General features: G+C 49.4%; 1 protein-coding gene across 1 annotated transcript in view; it reads left to right on the forward strand.

Annotated features, from left to right (window-relative positions):
- The first annotated feature begins 234 nt into the window (after positions 1 to 234).
- MYO5B (myosin VB) overlaps positions 235 to 15,547 on the forward strand; it is a 342,886-nt gene continuing 327,573 nt past the window's right edge. Inside the window, exon 1 of the mRNA XM_032882535.1 lies at positions 235 to 558. Within this exon, the coding sequence (XP_032738426.1) occupies positions 532 to 558 (27 nt within the window). The 5' untranslated portion in view covers positions 235 to 531. The remainder of the gene's footprint in view (positions 559 to 15,547) is intronic.

Below are 15,547 nucleotides of genomic sequence, written 5' to 3' on the forward strand. Positions count from 1 at the left end.
GGGGCGGCCGGCGCCAGCTCCGCGCCCAGCCCCGGCCCCGCCCCCGGCCCGGTGGACCCCGCTGCAGCCGGGGCGCTGGAGGGCGCGTCCAGCCCGGCCCCCGCAGGGCTCACAGGCGGCGGCCGCACGGCACCCGCCGCCAGCTCCGCGGCCCTCCCTCTCCGCCTTCGGCCCTCCCCCTCGGGCGCCCGCACCTCCTCCCCTACCTGAGCGGGGAGCGGCGCCGCGCCGCCTCCTCCCCCGCCCGCCACTCCTGCCCGGCCGCAGCTGCGCCGCCACCGCGGGAGTAAAGGTCGCGCCGGCCGAGGGAGAGCCGGCCGCGGCGCCTCCAGGAAGCCGGCGGGACAGATCCAGGGGCGAGCGGCGAGACACCGGGAAACTCTCGGCCGGCCCGGGAAGATGGCGCCAGGAGGGCGGGCGGTGGACTGAGAGCCGGCGGGCGGAGAGGAGTCGGGACCCGCCGCGCGGCGGGGCACGGGCGAGGGCCGCACGTCAGGCGCGGTGCCCCGGCGCGGGCCGGCCCGCGCGGTCATGTCGGTCGGCGAGCTTTACAGCCAGGTGAGCGCGGGCCGCGCGCCGCGGTCCCGGCGGCCCAGGTGAGGGCGAGGGCGGCGGGCTGCCGGCCGCCGCGGCCCTTGGGGGCGCCCTCTTCTGCGGTCCCTGGAGGCGGGCGGGGGCCTGGGAGCGGCCCGGCAGCCTACCCCCTGCTTGCTCCCTGGCGCCCAGAACTTCGGGAGGCAGAGAAAGTTTGGCTACTCTGGGAGCGTCCTGCGCTGACCCGACGCGGCTCCCGGCTGCCCGGCGGCGTCTGCTCGGCAGCTCGGTGTCCGGCCAGGGTTTGTCGCCCCCTCACCGACGCCCTGCTGTCGCTTTCCTTGCCTGGCTCTGCGGAGTTTCCCGGTCCGTTGCGGGGGGGGGGGGGGTTGTTTGCTGCCAGTGCGGGGCCCGGGGCGTGGGGACAGCCCCGCTGCCGCCCCCTCTCCTGCCCGTGGACCCCGCTCCAGCCGCTCTGCAAAGCAGCTCGCGAGGGCGTCCCTCTAAGGCTTCCTTTAGCTCCAGCGCACCAGTGGGGGATGACCGCACTTAGGGGATGTTAGCACTCCTGGGATGGAGAGAAGGGGACCCAACCTGCTGTGAGGGGCTGATGGCTAGGGTGGGCAAGGGGAGATAAGCAACGGGGGAAGTGAGATGCTCGAAGGATCTGCAGAGACCCCAGGGAAGCGCGTTCTTAATTTGCAGGGGGCGGGGGGGCTGGAAGCGGCCCCTCCGCGTGGGTACCAGGAAGGCTTCAGTTACCGATGGGAAGGGGGTCGGAGGAACGCTGACCTGGGGGTGGAGTTTGGATTTCCGGGATGTCCTCAAGGTCAGCAGGGATGTGCGGGGCTCGGCCCCCACGGTCGGGAACAGGTGCGGCTGGGTGAAGACGCCCTGCTTCCGCGGCAGTTGTTTAAAGTTCGGGACCAGCCGCCGCCTCCCCGAGCGTCCACGGCCGCTCAGCCGCCGCCGCGCCCCGATCGGGTTTCAGCTTGGCAGGGGACCGCGACGGGCCGAGGCCTGTAAGCATGTCCCCCTCCCCCCTTCAGTAAGTTTTAGAGGCTTGCACGCCCCCTCTTTTCCGGGGCTGTGACCCGTTTGACAGTGGCTCGTGCGTCCGCGTGCGTGCACGGGTGGGTGTGTGCGCGCGTGGGCGTGCGATTTGCAGGAGACCCGCCCCGGCCAACAGGTTTAGGCGGGGAGGAAAAGCTACTTCCGCGTCCTCACCTGGCTCTTGCTCTGCGCTGCTCCGCGCGTGGGCGAGCTCTGCGTCGGGGTTGGCTGGCTGCATTGTTAGACGGATTTTTAATTTCTCCTGGCAAGGGAGAGAGCCGAGCTGGGAGGACACTGAAGAGGTGGCTGTAGAGGGTGGGGTCACCGCAGCCTCGGACATCTCCTCCACCAGGGTTCCGGCCCGGGTTGCACATGGGTGACAGCTTCTGGAAAGGGGGAGGAAAGGGGGAAGGCTGGGGGAGAGCGGTTCGGTGAAAATCTCTGGCGTGTCTGGCTTTGAAAAGTGCCCCACCCGCTTTACCCCTGTGCGTCTTGGGAGGAGCCCTCAAAGCCCTGGCTTTCAGTTTTTCCTCGGAGCGGGTTGTCAGGCACTTGGACTAGAGCTGGATCCCGGTAGGGATCTGTTAACACCCAGAAGTGCACGGAGACACTACTTGACTGCCAAATAAAATGAATGCCTCAATGGCCCATGCCTGCCATGTATCACAAAGTCCTTCATCAGGTCACTGTGGTAATTATGTGAAGCTAATGGATAACTGAATAAACCTGTAATTTTAAAAAATATTTTATTTATTTGACAGAGATCACAAGTAGGCAGAGAGGCAGGCAGAGAGAGAGGGGGGAAGCAGGCTCCCTGCTGAGCAGAGAGCCCCATGTGGGGCTCCATCCCAGGACCCTGAGATCACGACCTGAGCCGAAGGCAGTGGCTTAACCCACTGAGCCACCCAGGCGCCCCCCCCTTTTTAAAAATATTTTATTTATTTATTTGACAGAGTGAGATCACAAGTAGGCAGAGAGGCAGGCAGAGAGGGGAAACCTGTAATTTTGAAGCCCTGATCTTAAAACAAGATTGGATTGCTTTTCATAGACCATACTTCCAGGGGAAAACACTCGATTTTTCTCCTTATTAACGAGTATATTATGTGTTATAAGTGAGTGAATTGCATGTTAACTATTAGAAATGGATCCTAGCGGCAGTCCGAGCCACAGTTAGTAATTTTCTGGGTTTGTGGTAAGGACAAAACTATCCTAAGAAAAGGGTCTTGAGCGAACACACAAGTCACTTAAATTGGCTTCATGGATGTTGAGGGTTTGACACAACTCAAGGTATCAGAATGCCTTTGCAGGGCTGAGGGACTTGACCTGATCGTGTTAGGGGGTTTCTAGTTCTTAATCACTTTTAAGTAGATGAATCTGAAATTTGAGACTTTCTGTGGCTCACCCAGTAGCTTCCAGATTGAATTTTGAGCAGCTGTTGTTAGACTTAAGCTTTACTATGAGAAGCTGGTGCATTGTTTCCTAACCATTATTACCCTACTTGCTAGGCTGGATTCTCAGTATGCATATGAATCACAAATTACATAGAGAAACCGTGCCTGCTACTCAGATTCATTTTCTTAGGGAGATGATTTGTTCATTTTAGTGTGTTAAAACAGTTCATGTTCTCCCTTTTAACTCGCTAGGCTAGTTTAATGTGATGAATGCTGGATACAGGCATGCACTGTAATGTATTATGCATGATGGAAATAATTATCCATTATGTCAACAGCATTTATAAGTGGGTTGGAAATATTAAAGCCCTTTAGGACTATACCTGTTGCTTTAGTGACCTAGTTGGAAGATATTATTGGAAGGAGAACTTTAAGTGCATAAATTAATCTGAAAGTACAGTTTCAGGTAAGAACTTATATATTATTCTATTCCTACTTATTCTAGAATAATTTTTTTTCCTCCTCTGCCACATTACTGTTTTCTAGCTAGCTGCACTCTCCAACTGGATGCTCTCATGCTATGTGAATTTTTTTTTTGAGTTTTTAGTCCTTGATCACTTCCCAGCTTCCCATCAACAAGGGAATGTCTGTTTTCAGAAGACCCAACACCTCATCTTTGAGAAATTGCTCTCTAGTGAGACTTTTCTTGGAGGGAAGAGAATTAGAATCCATGCCAGGCACTTTAAGGGTGATGTCAAGGTGCCCCAGCCTCCTCTACTCTTCACAGGAACCTGGAGCTGACAACGAGCGGTCGTGTCCCAAAGCGCATGTATGTGGCTCTTAGTCCTGCTTTTCCTGTGGGTTGGAGGTATGGGCTAACTTGATTCGCACAGGTCCCAGGAAGAGACCTGAGCATGCGTAAGCATCAGAAATACAATTTGTGATAACTGCAGAAAATAGTCTGACTTTAAGTTTTTCATCAGAATAACCCTTCTTACACTGTTCTTTCAGAGGAGTCTTTCAGGAGGCTGTTCGGATTTTAGCCAGCTGAGTGACAGAAGTCACAGACTGAAACAAGTACCTTCAAACAATTTTCTGGTTGATTTTTTTTTTCGTAATTGACAAATAGTGTCCTAGCCGGGAATGTTTGCTGCTGATTTACTGATTTACTGTGTATGTTAATGGGGGCTTTGTCCTCTGCTTTCCTTATGCATCGGGTATGCAGGTGTCTCCTGGGTGTCCGTCTGGAAAGCAGCAGGAGCCGCCTGCCTCTTGTCCCCACCTGCCACCCTTGGAGGCATTAAGGATTCACTCCTACTTTTGGCTCCCAAGGGATATTTCAAAAAATGTGCCGGTAGAGACGTAAGTGGTAGCAGATGCTGGCAGTGCTCCTGTGGGCCCTTGACTCTTCTCTGGTGCTTGTTCACTCCCGATGGCACCTGTTTCTGTCCAGGGTTCTTGCAGCCTGAGCATGCATCCCTGCCCCCAGACAGTCCTTTAACTAAAGGGAGTATAACTCCTTTAGTTATAAACTACCTTCCACACTCCCCAGCCTTGGGAACGGGACTGCCCTAGGGTCTTGCTCTTTCCAGAGCTGTGCAAGTTGAGCCCAAGTTTCACTTCTTGGATTTTGCTGAATATCACACCCCTGCTTGCCTTCTTCCCCTTCCCTGTCCCACTCCCCCAGTCTTGGGAGCACCACCCAGCAGGTCACTTAAACAGGAATCTTCATCTTAGAATCTGATTCTGGGAACCATGGTGGCTCGGCCGAGGGGATGTTGAGAAACTCAAGGGCTCTGGCTTCCTTACGGTCCTTTGAAGCTAGGTTAGTCACACACAGGCCATTAGTGTGCCCCCACCCCTTCCTTCTTGCTTTATTCTCTGCCTTGCGTCTTGCTGCCTTTCCCATCCCTAGTTCCCAATTCTTCTTGTCTGCCTAACTTCCTCAGATGGGCCTGCAAAGCTAGTGGGCTCTTCTTGGCTCTGCTGGGGAGCTTCAGAATTCCAAAGTTTGCATGCAAATTGTCCCCGGTTCCGGGCATGTTCTCTGCCTATTACAGGTATACACTGAGTGAGCGTGCCCTGCCCCAACCCCCTTGTCAGTAGTTCTTGTCCCATTCTTCCACCCCCTTCCCCCAGGCTGAGCACACCTAGAGAACAGACAACACCGCAAACCTTTTTTTGAGCCTCCGGGGTGTTTAGCACTGTGCCTTGTACTGAAGAGATGCTTACGAGCTTGTCCCCACATCCCCCCCCCAAAATGCGCCCGCCCCAAGTCCTCCTGGAACTTCCTTGTAGCTCTTTGCTGACACCGTGTCTCCCCACTCGGGCCTTCTTGGGAAGGCTTGCATTCTGGCTGCTAGTTTCTTCCAGTTTCCTTTTGGTTAATGTGCTCCGAATAGTTCAGTTGACTGCAAGGTACCCACCCCCGTGAGAGGCTTCTTGACCACTCGAGGTCTGGTCAGAGTCTCTCCATATACCGTTGTACGTACTTTGTTCAGAGAGATGGCATCCACTTGCTGGTTGGAGGGCCAAGGCACCTCTAAGTAAAAAATACATTTTCTATGATGTGGCAAGAGATTTCTGTTATTTCTAAATATTTTGTGTCGTAATGGTCAGCTATAAGGTATACTGCTAAAAACCTTTAAGTCTGAATACAGCCTTCCCTGAGTGATAGTGTATTTCACTATACATAGTTCCAAGGTAAACTCATATTAGTTGAAATAGTTGGCCCATCATACATTTCAGTAGGCTCCCAGAAACTGCATTAAAAAGCAGTTCATTTAAGAGTGGAACGTCTGTTCGGATGGGCTTGTCTGCACAAACATTTTGCATTGTCATCGGGCAGTAGAACCTGAAGTGCATGGAGTTAACAATATAGCCGTACCCGTGTGTCCTTAACAATACAACATTACCCTGTGTCACAGGAGGAGCCCTGTGTTTCTGTCCAGGGTTCTTGCAGCCTGAGGTGTTTTGTGGAAGCAGGAGTTGGGTGTGCTGCGGTGGGGGGCGGGGGGACAAGGGGTGGGGAAGGACTTCCTTTAGCAGTGGTGGGCTGTGACTGGGCCTTGAGTGAATAGGATTTAAATAGACATGGAGGGTGCAAGGGGGAGGGCATTATCAGGAGGCGATGGGAGAGGGCTGGGAAGCATGGAGGGGCGGGGGGAGGGATGAGTGAGACTGAATTGGGGATGGCAGCCATAGTAATAGCTTAGCTCTTGGATCATGAAATTTTAGACTTCTGGAACAATTGCAAAAAAAAAAAAAAAAAAAGGCATGGAGTTGTGTTTTATTCCAAATACCCCCAATGTTAATGCTGTCTGTAAGCACGGCCCAGTTGTTGAAACAGGGAAATTAAGCTTCATGCGGAACTAACAGGTCTGTGAACCTTACTGAAGCTAATCAGTGTTTCCACTAATGACTTTCTCTGGGCCAGGGTCCCTTCTAGGATTCCACATTGTTTAGCATCTTTGCGCCTTTGATCTCCAGTTAGGGGCTGTTTCTCCGTTTCTTCTCTTTTTACAACATTGGCAATATGAGTATGGGTCCATTATCTTGTAGAAACGTCTTCAGTTTGGATAACCCTGGTGTATTCTGCTTACATGACATTTATGAATTTTGGCTAAGAAAACATCAGGAGAAATCAATTGCTCTTAGGGCACCATATCAAGACATCTGTGCTATCATCGTGTCCCATTTCTGATGGTATCCCTTCGATCCTTTGGTTAAAGTGACGTCTGTTTCCTTTTATTGAGGGGTATTTACATACTAAGATATGGGGTGCTAAGTATCTTTTTTAAGGATTTATTCATGAGAGACAGATGCAGAGGGAGATGTGGGATTCAATCCCAGGGTCCTGAGATCCTGACATGACCCAAAGACAGATGCTTGACTGAGCCACCCAGGAGCCCACTTACACTGTTTTGTTGTTGTTGTTTGTTTTGTTTTTTAGCCACTTAGGGATTATTGAGCCTAAAATTCAACAAGGGCAGGAGTCATCAAATACGACCTTGAAGTTTCCAGCTTGAGGGTGGACAGAAAAGTTGGAATGGGGCAAGGAATACTCAATACTTTTTTTTTTTTTTAACCTGTTCAGTTTGGCGTGATACTTTCCACTTATATAAACTGATATTTGAGGATATATAAGCTTAAAGGAGAAATGTTAGGATCTGGGGGATTCTTGCAAATAAAAATTTGGGTAGGATTTTCTCTAAAGATGCCAGTCTTAGAACATGATTTTAATAAAGATCAGATCATGATCTTGGTGTGGGCAGTCCTGGCCTCTGGTCATGATTTTGGTAAGGACGGTCCTGGGTATGTGGTTAAATGCTCCGCTCTGACGTTTTGGAATAAATGGATTGATTTTTCTAAAAATTTTTAATTTTTTTCATCTGAAACTGGGACGGTACCTGTGTCTTAAGAGTCCTGGAGGATCACATGCTTTAACCTGTGAAGTGACCACCTTGTGCAGTGTCTCATGCCCCACACCGGCTTAACTGGTGATCAGCTTTTCTCCCCCTGGAGTCCTCCTGCTGTGTGGTGGGTAGCCTTGGAGGTTCCACTCTCCCACTGCCCCCCCTGGGAAATGGGCAAGAGCAGTTTGAAGGAAGTTTTCAATTAAAGCTGTGCTTTCTGGCCTTTCATTGGAGTTCTTAAGGGAAATCTAAACACTTCACAATGCCTTTTTTTGTTTGTTTTTGTTAATACAAATGATTATGGAAACAATTCCTACAATCTGGGAAGGGCAAAGGCTCTGTTAATCTCGTTCCCAGAAACCGCTGCTGTTAATCACTTACGTATAGTTTCCAGACCTGTGTTGTTCAATAGGCTGTTCCTAAGCACTTAGTGCTGCCGGCCCAAGTGGAGAGGAGCTGGAGGTGTTAAAGACAAAACCAAACAAAAACAAGGACAAAAAAACCCCCTAAAAACCCAACTCAGATTTTAAAGATTTTGTACAAAAGATGAATGTAAAATATCTCCTGATATTGTTGATTCAATGTCGAAATACTTTGGATCTATTGGGCTAAAGTGTTTGATTCACCTATTTTTAACATGGCTACTAAAAATACTTAAGACTCCATACGTAGTTTCTGTTAGGCAGCACTGTTTTATTGATGCACGGTTCAATATACACTTCTTAAAGGTTTTATGTATTCGAGAGGGAGACCAAGCACACAAGGAGGGGGAGGGAGAAGCAGGCTCCCCCACTGAGCAAGGAGCCTGATGTGGGGCTTGATCCTAGGACCTGGAGATCATGACCTGAGCTGAAGGCAGATACCATCTGAACCACCTGGGTGCCCCAGTATAATATACTTAAAAATGGGATCATGCCATAGATACTATTCCAGATCTTAAGCTACTATGCCCCCCTAACTCTGTAGCATATAAAGGTAATTTTACCATATAATGGCTGTATAAAATGGCATATTATGGATTTACCATAATGTTAACTGTTCCAATTTTGATGAACATTGAATTGTTGTGTGTGTGTGTGTGTGTGTGTGTGTGTGTGTGTGTGTGTAAAATGTTGCAGAACATTCTTGGAACCTCTTTCCAGTTATTCACTTAGGATATGTTCCTAAGAGTAGGATTGTTGGCATGCATGTTTAGCTGTCCTCAATATGACCAGTAGTCTCCAAAAAACTTTCTTCACCTCTCCCCAGCACCGGCTGTTTTTGCTCTTCTTAAACTTACACTACCAGGTTCATTTTTGACTTAAAAGTTGGTTTCCCTTGCAGGATTGAGCATCTCTTCATATGTTTAATGTGTTCATTTGTAGGTTTCCTTCTATTACCTGTATCAAGGCAGACACTTAATGGACTGAGCCACCCAGGTGCCCAATAGCTAACTCTTTTAATGGAAGCACAATTAACAAGATAGAGGGTGTGGAGGACAGGAACCCTTCTGCACTATTGGTGCAGCCAGTATGGAAAACCTACGGAGGTCCCTCAAAAAATACCATATGATCCAGTAATCCCAATACTGCATATTTACCCCAAGAAAACGAAAACCCTGATTCAGGGAGCTAAGATAGCTATCGTTCGTGGAGTCCTTTTGGAGCCTGGTTATTTCTGAGTGCTGTGTATTAATTAACTTAATAGTAACTACTTTCCATTACAACTGGAGGAGCTCGGCTTATGGACTGGCCGGAAGCTGTACTTCTCTTATCAAGGAAGTAGAACCCCCAGGTGTCTGGCCAGGGACTGGCTTCTGCCTTCCACGAGGATTTGTTCCGTTGATGGTAGAACATCTGTACAGAAGAGTCTGGCATATGGAGGTTGCTTTCTACCTAGCGCTGCCCTGTCCCTCAGCAGCAGAGAATCCTTCAAGAGGAGAAAGGAGGAGGGAAGGATGGTCTGAATACAGAAATGTAGGCAGATGGTCAGACCCTAGAGTTCCTTTGTTTAGGAACTTAATGCTTTTCATCCTTCTGCCGCCACAACCTTCAAACCCAAGGGCATCCTGGTGCCTCGTCACACTGTCCCAAATGCAGGCAAAATGGTCTTTGGCTTTCCTTAGCTCTCCGTGGCACCCAAAACGGTTCACCTCTTGAAGATCCAGACATAGAAGATGTAAGACACTCAAGCAGTGTAAACCTGGGGGACTGGAAATGTAACCATTTTGACTCCTTTCCAGACACTTTGCCTGGCTCTGTCCCCCACTCCCCCAACAGTACAGCAAGAACATCCTCTTTCTTGCCACACTCGGTATCTAGTGAGCCTCTTGTTCTAAGAACGAGTGGAGAGCAGGCACGGTCCTGGGAACCCTTTTTCCATCTGCTCATTTAGTCTGGGGCCTCTTAGATAAGGTTTCTCTTCGGCATCTGAGGAGGGCGCCTTCCAGAGGGATAACCAGGTCTGTAACTGTAGGGGCTTCTCCGGGGCTTTGCCCAAGCAGTTCAGCAGCCTCCTGCAAGCAGGGGCGTAGTAGGTGGGACGGGAGGGAGGTCCTCACATTGTCTGGATCCTGGAGTGTGTGAGTGCTGGTGCTGTCTTGCTGATTTGATGTGGGAATGATGAAGACTCTAGATCTGAGGTCCAAGTTAATAGCGCATAATGCTCCTCTTAACATCTATTCACTGGCTCATAAGTTCCTGCCCTCGTTTGAGTGACTCTGATACCGACGTGGACCCTGGAGGCTTTTCTCTCCTTGGCTGAAGTTTGGGGAAGGAATGAAGAGGCTCATCAGGGAAAGTTAATGATTTTTTCCCAGGGAGCTTTTGCCAAAATGTGTGGTGATGTGAAATCCTAAGTGAACAAAAACATCGGATGCTTTCTGCATGGAATTCAAACACTTCCCTTACAGTGTTCTCTGCACCAAATTCTGGCCCCCCGGCTTAGAGACCAGCCTCTATAGGTAAACCTACTGGGCAGAATTCCGGTTCCATTTGTATTCTGACCTCGGAACTGGTCATCTTTGGGGAAGAGGACAAGGTAAAGATCCTTGAACTGGTAAAATGTACTATATTCGGCTACTTATTTGTGTGCCCTGGTCATTCACTGGGGACTCTAGTTATCTCTTGATAACTGGCCACTGGACCCTAGTACAGTCTTGCCAATGACAGGATGCATGATTATATTATCTCCAGTTTAGGTACCACTAGTCGTGTTGAGTGCTTTAGAGAATGCAGACAATGCTACCACCAGCTAGGAGTTTCTGATTAGCAAAATGGACCATGTTGTTGGAGGACGTATGTATATAATGAAACTGGGTGGGGGGAAAACTAGAATGGTGGTGACCTGGGGGACGGTGGGGCTGTCAGCAGACTGCTAGATCGCATGGTGAGTTCACAGGTTTTTGTTATTCTGCTTCACCAGTGACCTATCCGACTGTTTCTGCTGAAAATGGGATGTTTTCAAAGCCAGATTTTATGAACCTCTGACATAGCCTGGATGTCTTACGCATGTGTAGTTGAAGGTTGAGTGTGCATATCCATGGTTCCTCTCATTCAAGGTGTAGGTTGGATCTTCTCCCATCCCTTCGTTCCCAAGTTACAGTTCTTGCATACTGTGGAAACTCCGTGAATGCTGTTGGATCGGTTTAAAGCCTCCTATACTGCCCTCCTGTTTTCAGGCCATGGCACTTCGAGGAAAGACCTTTTTTTCCACTAAGGAGCCAGCTTTACTGTAACATTTTCTCCTGTCATTTCGGCTTTTGGCTTTGGGTACCCGGTGGAAGGCCCATCTGTTTCCTCTGGCACTTGCCTCCCTACGAATGTGGAGCCCCTGTCAGGAGATAATTAAACGTTGTTTTTCTTTCTTATTACTGTGCCTGAAGGCTCAGCACAAAGTGTGAATGTGGAATAACAGCAAAGTAATGTTTGTGGACATGGAAAGCTCCTATAACTGCCTTGGTTTTGAGTAGCCTAACCTATTATGATATCCTATATCATAGCCTATAATATTCTAACAATTATGATCACAGATTTTTTTTTTGCCTTTCCTAAGGTTGTCACTTACATTAAAAACCTAATCCCCTGTTTATTCCCAATTCAACTTGATTAACAGTCTAAGGCAGATGCCTGTGAGTCATTATGGGGATTGGGGACAAATCCTGATCTCCATCCTTCGTGTGAGCTCAGACAAAGCTAGTGGCTTGCAGGAGAGACTTGCTGAGTCAGGAAAGAAAAATCTGACTGAGTCGGTTTCTGGAGTCTTCCCTCACACAGGTGGTCCTCCGTCTTCATCTGAAGATTGATCACTAAGCGAGTGTTCAGGGTACCTTCTACCTGCTGGGATATAGTCACAGCCCATCCCTGCAAAAGTGTCTTTTGACCTTGGGCTCTCCCAGTCTAGTGGTTCATTTCTTGTATGAATAGGCTTGAAGGTATTAGTATGTTAAAAGGAGATAAATTGCTTTGTCTCATCAGATTTAATCATTTTCAATTTGCCTATACTTGCTAATGAGGACTAATGTTTGTTTATAAAATGAGGAAAATGAATGTTTCATCAGCCAGGAACGAGTTTCTTTGCTGGCGAGCTGCTTGTTCCTTTGTTGTTTTGTGTGTGTATACATTTGTGTGACTGTGTCACATACAAACTGCACACCAGAGTGAGGAGAATGCCTTTACGATGTGATAGGACCTGGCTGCAGGTCACAGTTGATCTAGGCAAATGAGTGCTTTTTGCTGCTGGGTGTGGTCTCTCTGCTGAGGCACCAGGAAGCTGGAGCTCCTCAACTGAAACTGACTTCAGATCCGATGTGTTCGTTTCCCCTTGTATGGTGGCAATCTCCCCATGCCTGGGAGGTAGGCCTTTCTGGATATATACAGGAGTTCCTCAAAGAACTAGTTTGGTTGAGTAAGGTAGGTGTTTGCTGAGCTGCATTTCTATTACAGACTAAGTGACTTGTAGATACTGATGTCTGCTTTATGTGGCTGCCTCCTTCTGTCGTCCTCCGGGGTTAGCGTTGGACTTGCACTGATCTCGGTGGGTCGGCAGAGAGCTTCCATGGCTGTCAATGAAAGGCTCCTTTGAATGGCCATTCCATTCTGCATCTGGTCTGCTTGGTTAAAACTTTAAAGGCTCGGGGGTGCCTGGGTGGCTCAGTGGGTTAAAGCCTCTGTTTTCAGCTCAGGTCATGATCTCAGGGTCCTGGGATCGAGCTCTGCATCGGGCTCTCTGATCAGCAGGGAGCCTGCTTTCCCCTCTCTCTGCCTGCCTCTCTGCCTACTTGTGATCTCTGTCTCTCAAATAAAATCTTAAAATTTAAAAGCTCAGGGTGCCAAGGTGGCTCAGTCAGTAGAGCATCTGACTCTTGGTCTCGGCTATGGTCTTGATCTGATTGTGAGTTCAAGTCCTGTGTTGGACTCTGTGCTGGGTGTGGAGCCCTACTTAACAACAACAAAAAAAACCCCTTAAGTCTCATTGGATTTTGTAGTTATACTGATTTATAGTCCCTCTTAAATATATGTATATTAATATGACCCATACATGAGCATAATTGCCTCAATGTTAGGACAAGTGTACTAGCATTATCTATTGATTGAAAATGTAAAGCCCATTCCACCTAATTTCCCAAAATGCTCTTTGTCGAGTCTTTCCCTCTGCTTAGCATCAGGCAGGATGTTGGACACTTGGTATTAGAAAGGAGGGGGGTTAGCATTATTCATAATGGTCAAAAGATAAGAGTAAGCCAGTGTCCATCCTGGATGAATGGATGAGGGACTGTGGTATATCCAGACAATAAAGTCGTTTTCAGCCTTAAGGAGGTTCTGATATGTGCTGTATCACAGATGAACCTCAAGGGCATGACCAATGAACTTTAGGAGTCCACTTATGTGAGTGGTACCTGGATGAAGCAAATTCAGAGACCACGGAGGATGGCGGTTGCAGGAGGGAGGGGAGAGTCCAGGTGGGTGGTTTTATTGGTACAGAGGTCGAGTTTTACAAGATGGGAAGTTCTGGAGCTGCACGGTGGTTATGGCTGTATGGCAGTGTGAATGCACTTAACGTTACCCAACTTTACACTTAAAGGGTGAAGGTGGTAAATTTCCTAGTTATTATACCACAGTCAGATTGGGAGCAGTAAAAGGGAACATAGAGGTTGGACTGGCTAGACCTGGGTTTGAGCCCTGGTTCCCTGTTTGCCAGCTGTGTAAACTCTGGCGACTGGTCAACCTCTAGGCTTGTCACCTGTGACATGGGTAAGAAGCTAGAACAACCCTCAGAGACTTGCTACTGAGACACAGTGAGAACACATGAACGGTAATAGTTGCTAGGAGAAGGTCTTGTCTTCTGGAAAGCTACAGTTCAGGGCAATGTAGGGGTGGGTGTGGGAGGGCTTACAGGATACTTGCGGTGCAGATTCTCTGGCTCCTGTTCCTCTGAAGGGGGCAGCCAGCCTTGAAGTGGGTCCTAAACTCGCAAAACCCTGGCATTGGACAGGCACTAGGGCTATGTCTCTGTGGCATCTTTTTCAGGTGTGGGGAGGGAACAAAAGGAGCCCAGAGGTCTTAGTTTTGAAGATCACCTATCCTCTCAACCCTAAAGGGCCAGACCTAACTGTTCTGTAGCTTACAATGGTGGGGCTTGTCCCAGATTGTACGAAGAGCACCCCACCCTGACCTGCTAATGGGGTGCCTATGCCCGTCTTAGCCCTTGCTGGCACTTGGCATATTTGCCTCTTTGCAGGGTACTTCAAGATGTTGCCTCTGTCCTAAGGATGCTCTCTTTAGAGCTGGACTTAGCTGGTCTGCGTGTCCTAGTCTAACATGTGTAGGATTTGGGGGCGAGAAAGATGGCCATGACCTTTGAGGCTTTAGGGACCAGGTTATCCTGTCCGTGGTGGCAGGCCTGCGTTTCCTGCCACACTAATGCCATCAATAGGACTCCATTACTCTTGGCTCTGTTTTTTTTTCTCTTGTCTTCTCCCCTCTGGCTTGGATTAAGTACCCCTTTCTGTATCTTCAATCCCAGTTTAGATTGGTGGTTACGGCTGCCGCAGATTGGCTGTTGGCTCTGTCGCTACCGACAGGAGCTCGGAAGCTTTCCTGGAAAGGGGCCCCTTGAGTGGCTGTTTTGGGGCAGGTGCCTGGCCCAGGGAGCTTTGGCCTTCTATGCCCAAGGAGCTTTCAAAGATGGTGGTCCCCGGGAACACTGTGCTTCCTTCCGAAGAGGCTGTGGGTGTCGCAGCTACTAGAGCAGAATTTTCTCACTTGGAGTGTAACAGAGACCCGGAGAGCCGGTGAAAATAGAGCTGCTGCATCTCAGCCTGTAGAACGGGACTTGGGAGATTGGTCTGGTGCTTGGATTCCTTTTGTGCTAGATTCTGGCTGTCTACGGTACTTGCTTCTTTTGAGTTCGTAATCGGGTTTTCTGACTAGCAGCCCCTGCCTTGGATTCTGATGCTGCTTCCACATCTAACCTGCTAGGAAACCCTAAAAACAGTGCTGGGATGTGGGTCTTAACACCTATTATAAATAGTCCCATGGTAACTGTTTTCTTCTTGGATTTCATCCATCTCCTCTACTGAAGTGTTTTAAGGCTCTCCTCTTGCGTCTCCCTCCACTTCCTCGCCTCCCATTCCTTAACCTTAATCCATCCTTAATAAAGGCTCCAGGGGTCCCCTACTGTTCACAGCCCTGACATCTCACTGGCACCCTGGAACAGAACCCCGCTCCACTGGCCGTTGGGGTTATGCAGCCCGCAGCCGGGGAGCGCGCTCTTACTGAGTGGGGCGCACGCTCGGGGTGTCTGTCTGAACCAAGCTTGGGCTGCAGTGTGAGCCGTCTCAAATCAGAAACTGCCGAAATGCTGGCCGGAGACTGCCGCGTCCAGGGTGGTGAGCACCCCGGCAGCCCTGGAGCGTGAGCCATGTCCACGGTGCTGTAGCTGAGCGCTAGCCCACCAACTAGTCCGGCCGGAAGTGTCTTCCACTTGATCTCACTCAGTCCCCTCGGTGTTGGACTTTGAACTCTGCCTTAGCTGTGTGGGCTTTGTCAGGGGCTCCGTGGTAGCACACCTTTGCTGAGCGAGGCTTATGCATTGCAAGTATCTTTCCTGTTCAATTACTGTGCAAGTAGACCTCTTCAGAAGTGGTAATTTTTCACATACTACTAATTCACAGTG

Source organism: Lontra canadensis, unplaced genomic scaffold (genome assembly GCF_010015895.1).
Source record: "Lontra canadensis isolate GAN:19392208 unplaced genomic scaffold, GSC_riverotter_1.0 scaffold82, whole genome shotgun sequence".
NCBI classification, from domain to species: domain Eukaryota; kingdom Metazoa; phylum Chordata; class Mammalia; order Carnivora; family Mustelidae; genus Lontra; species Lontra canadensis.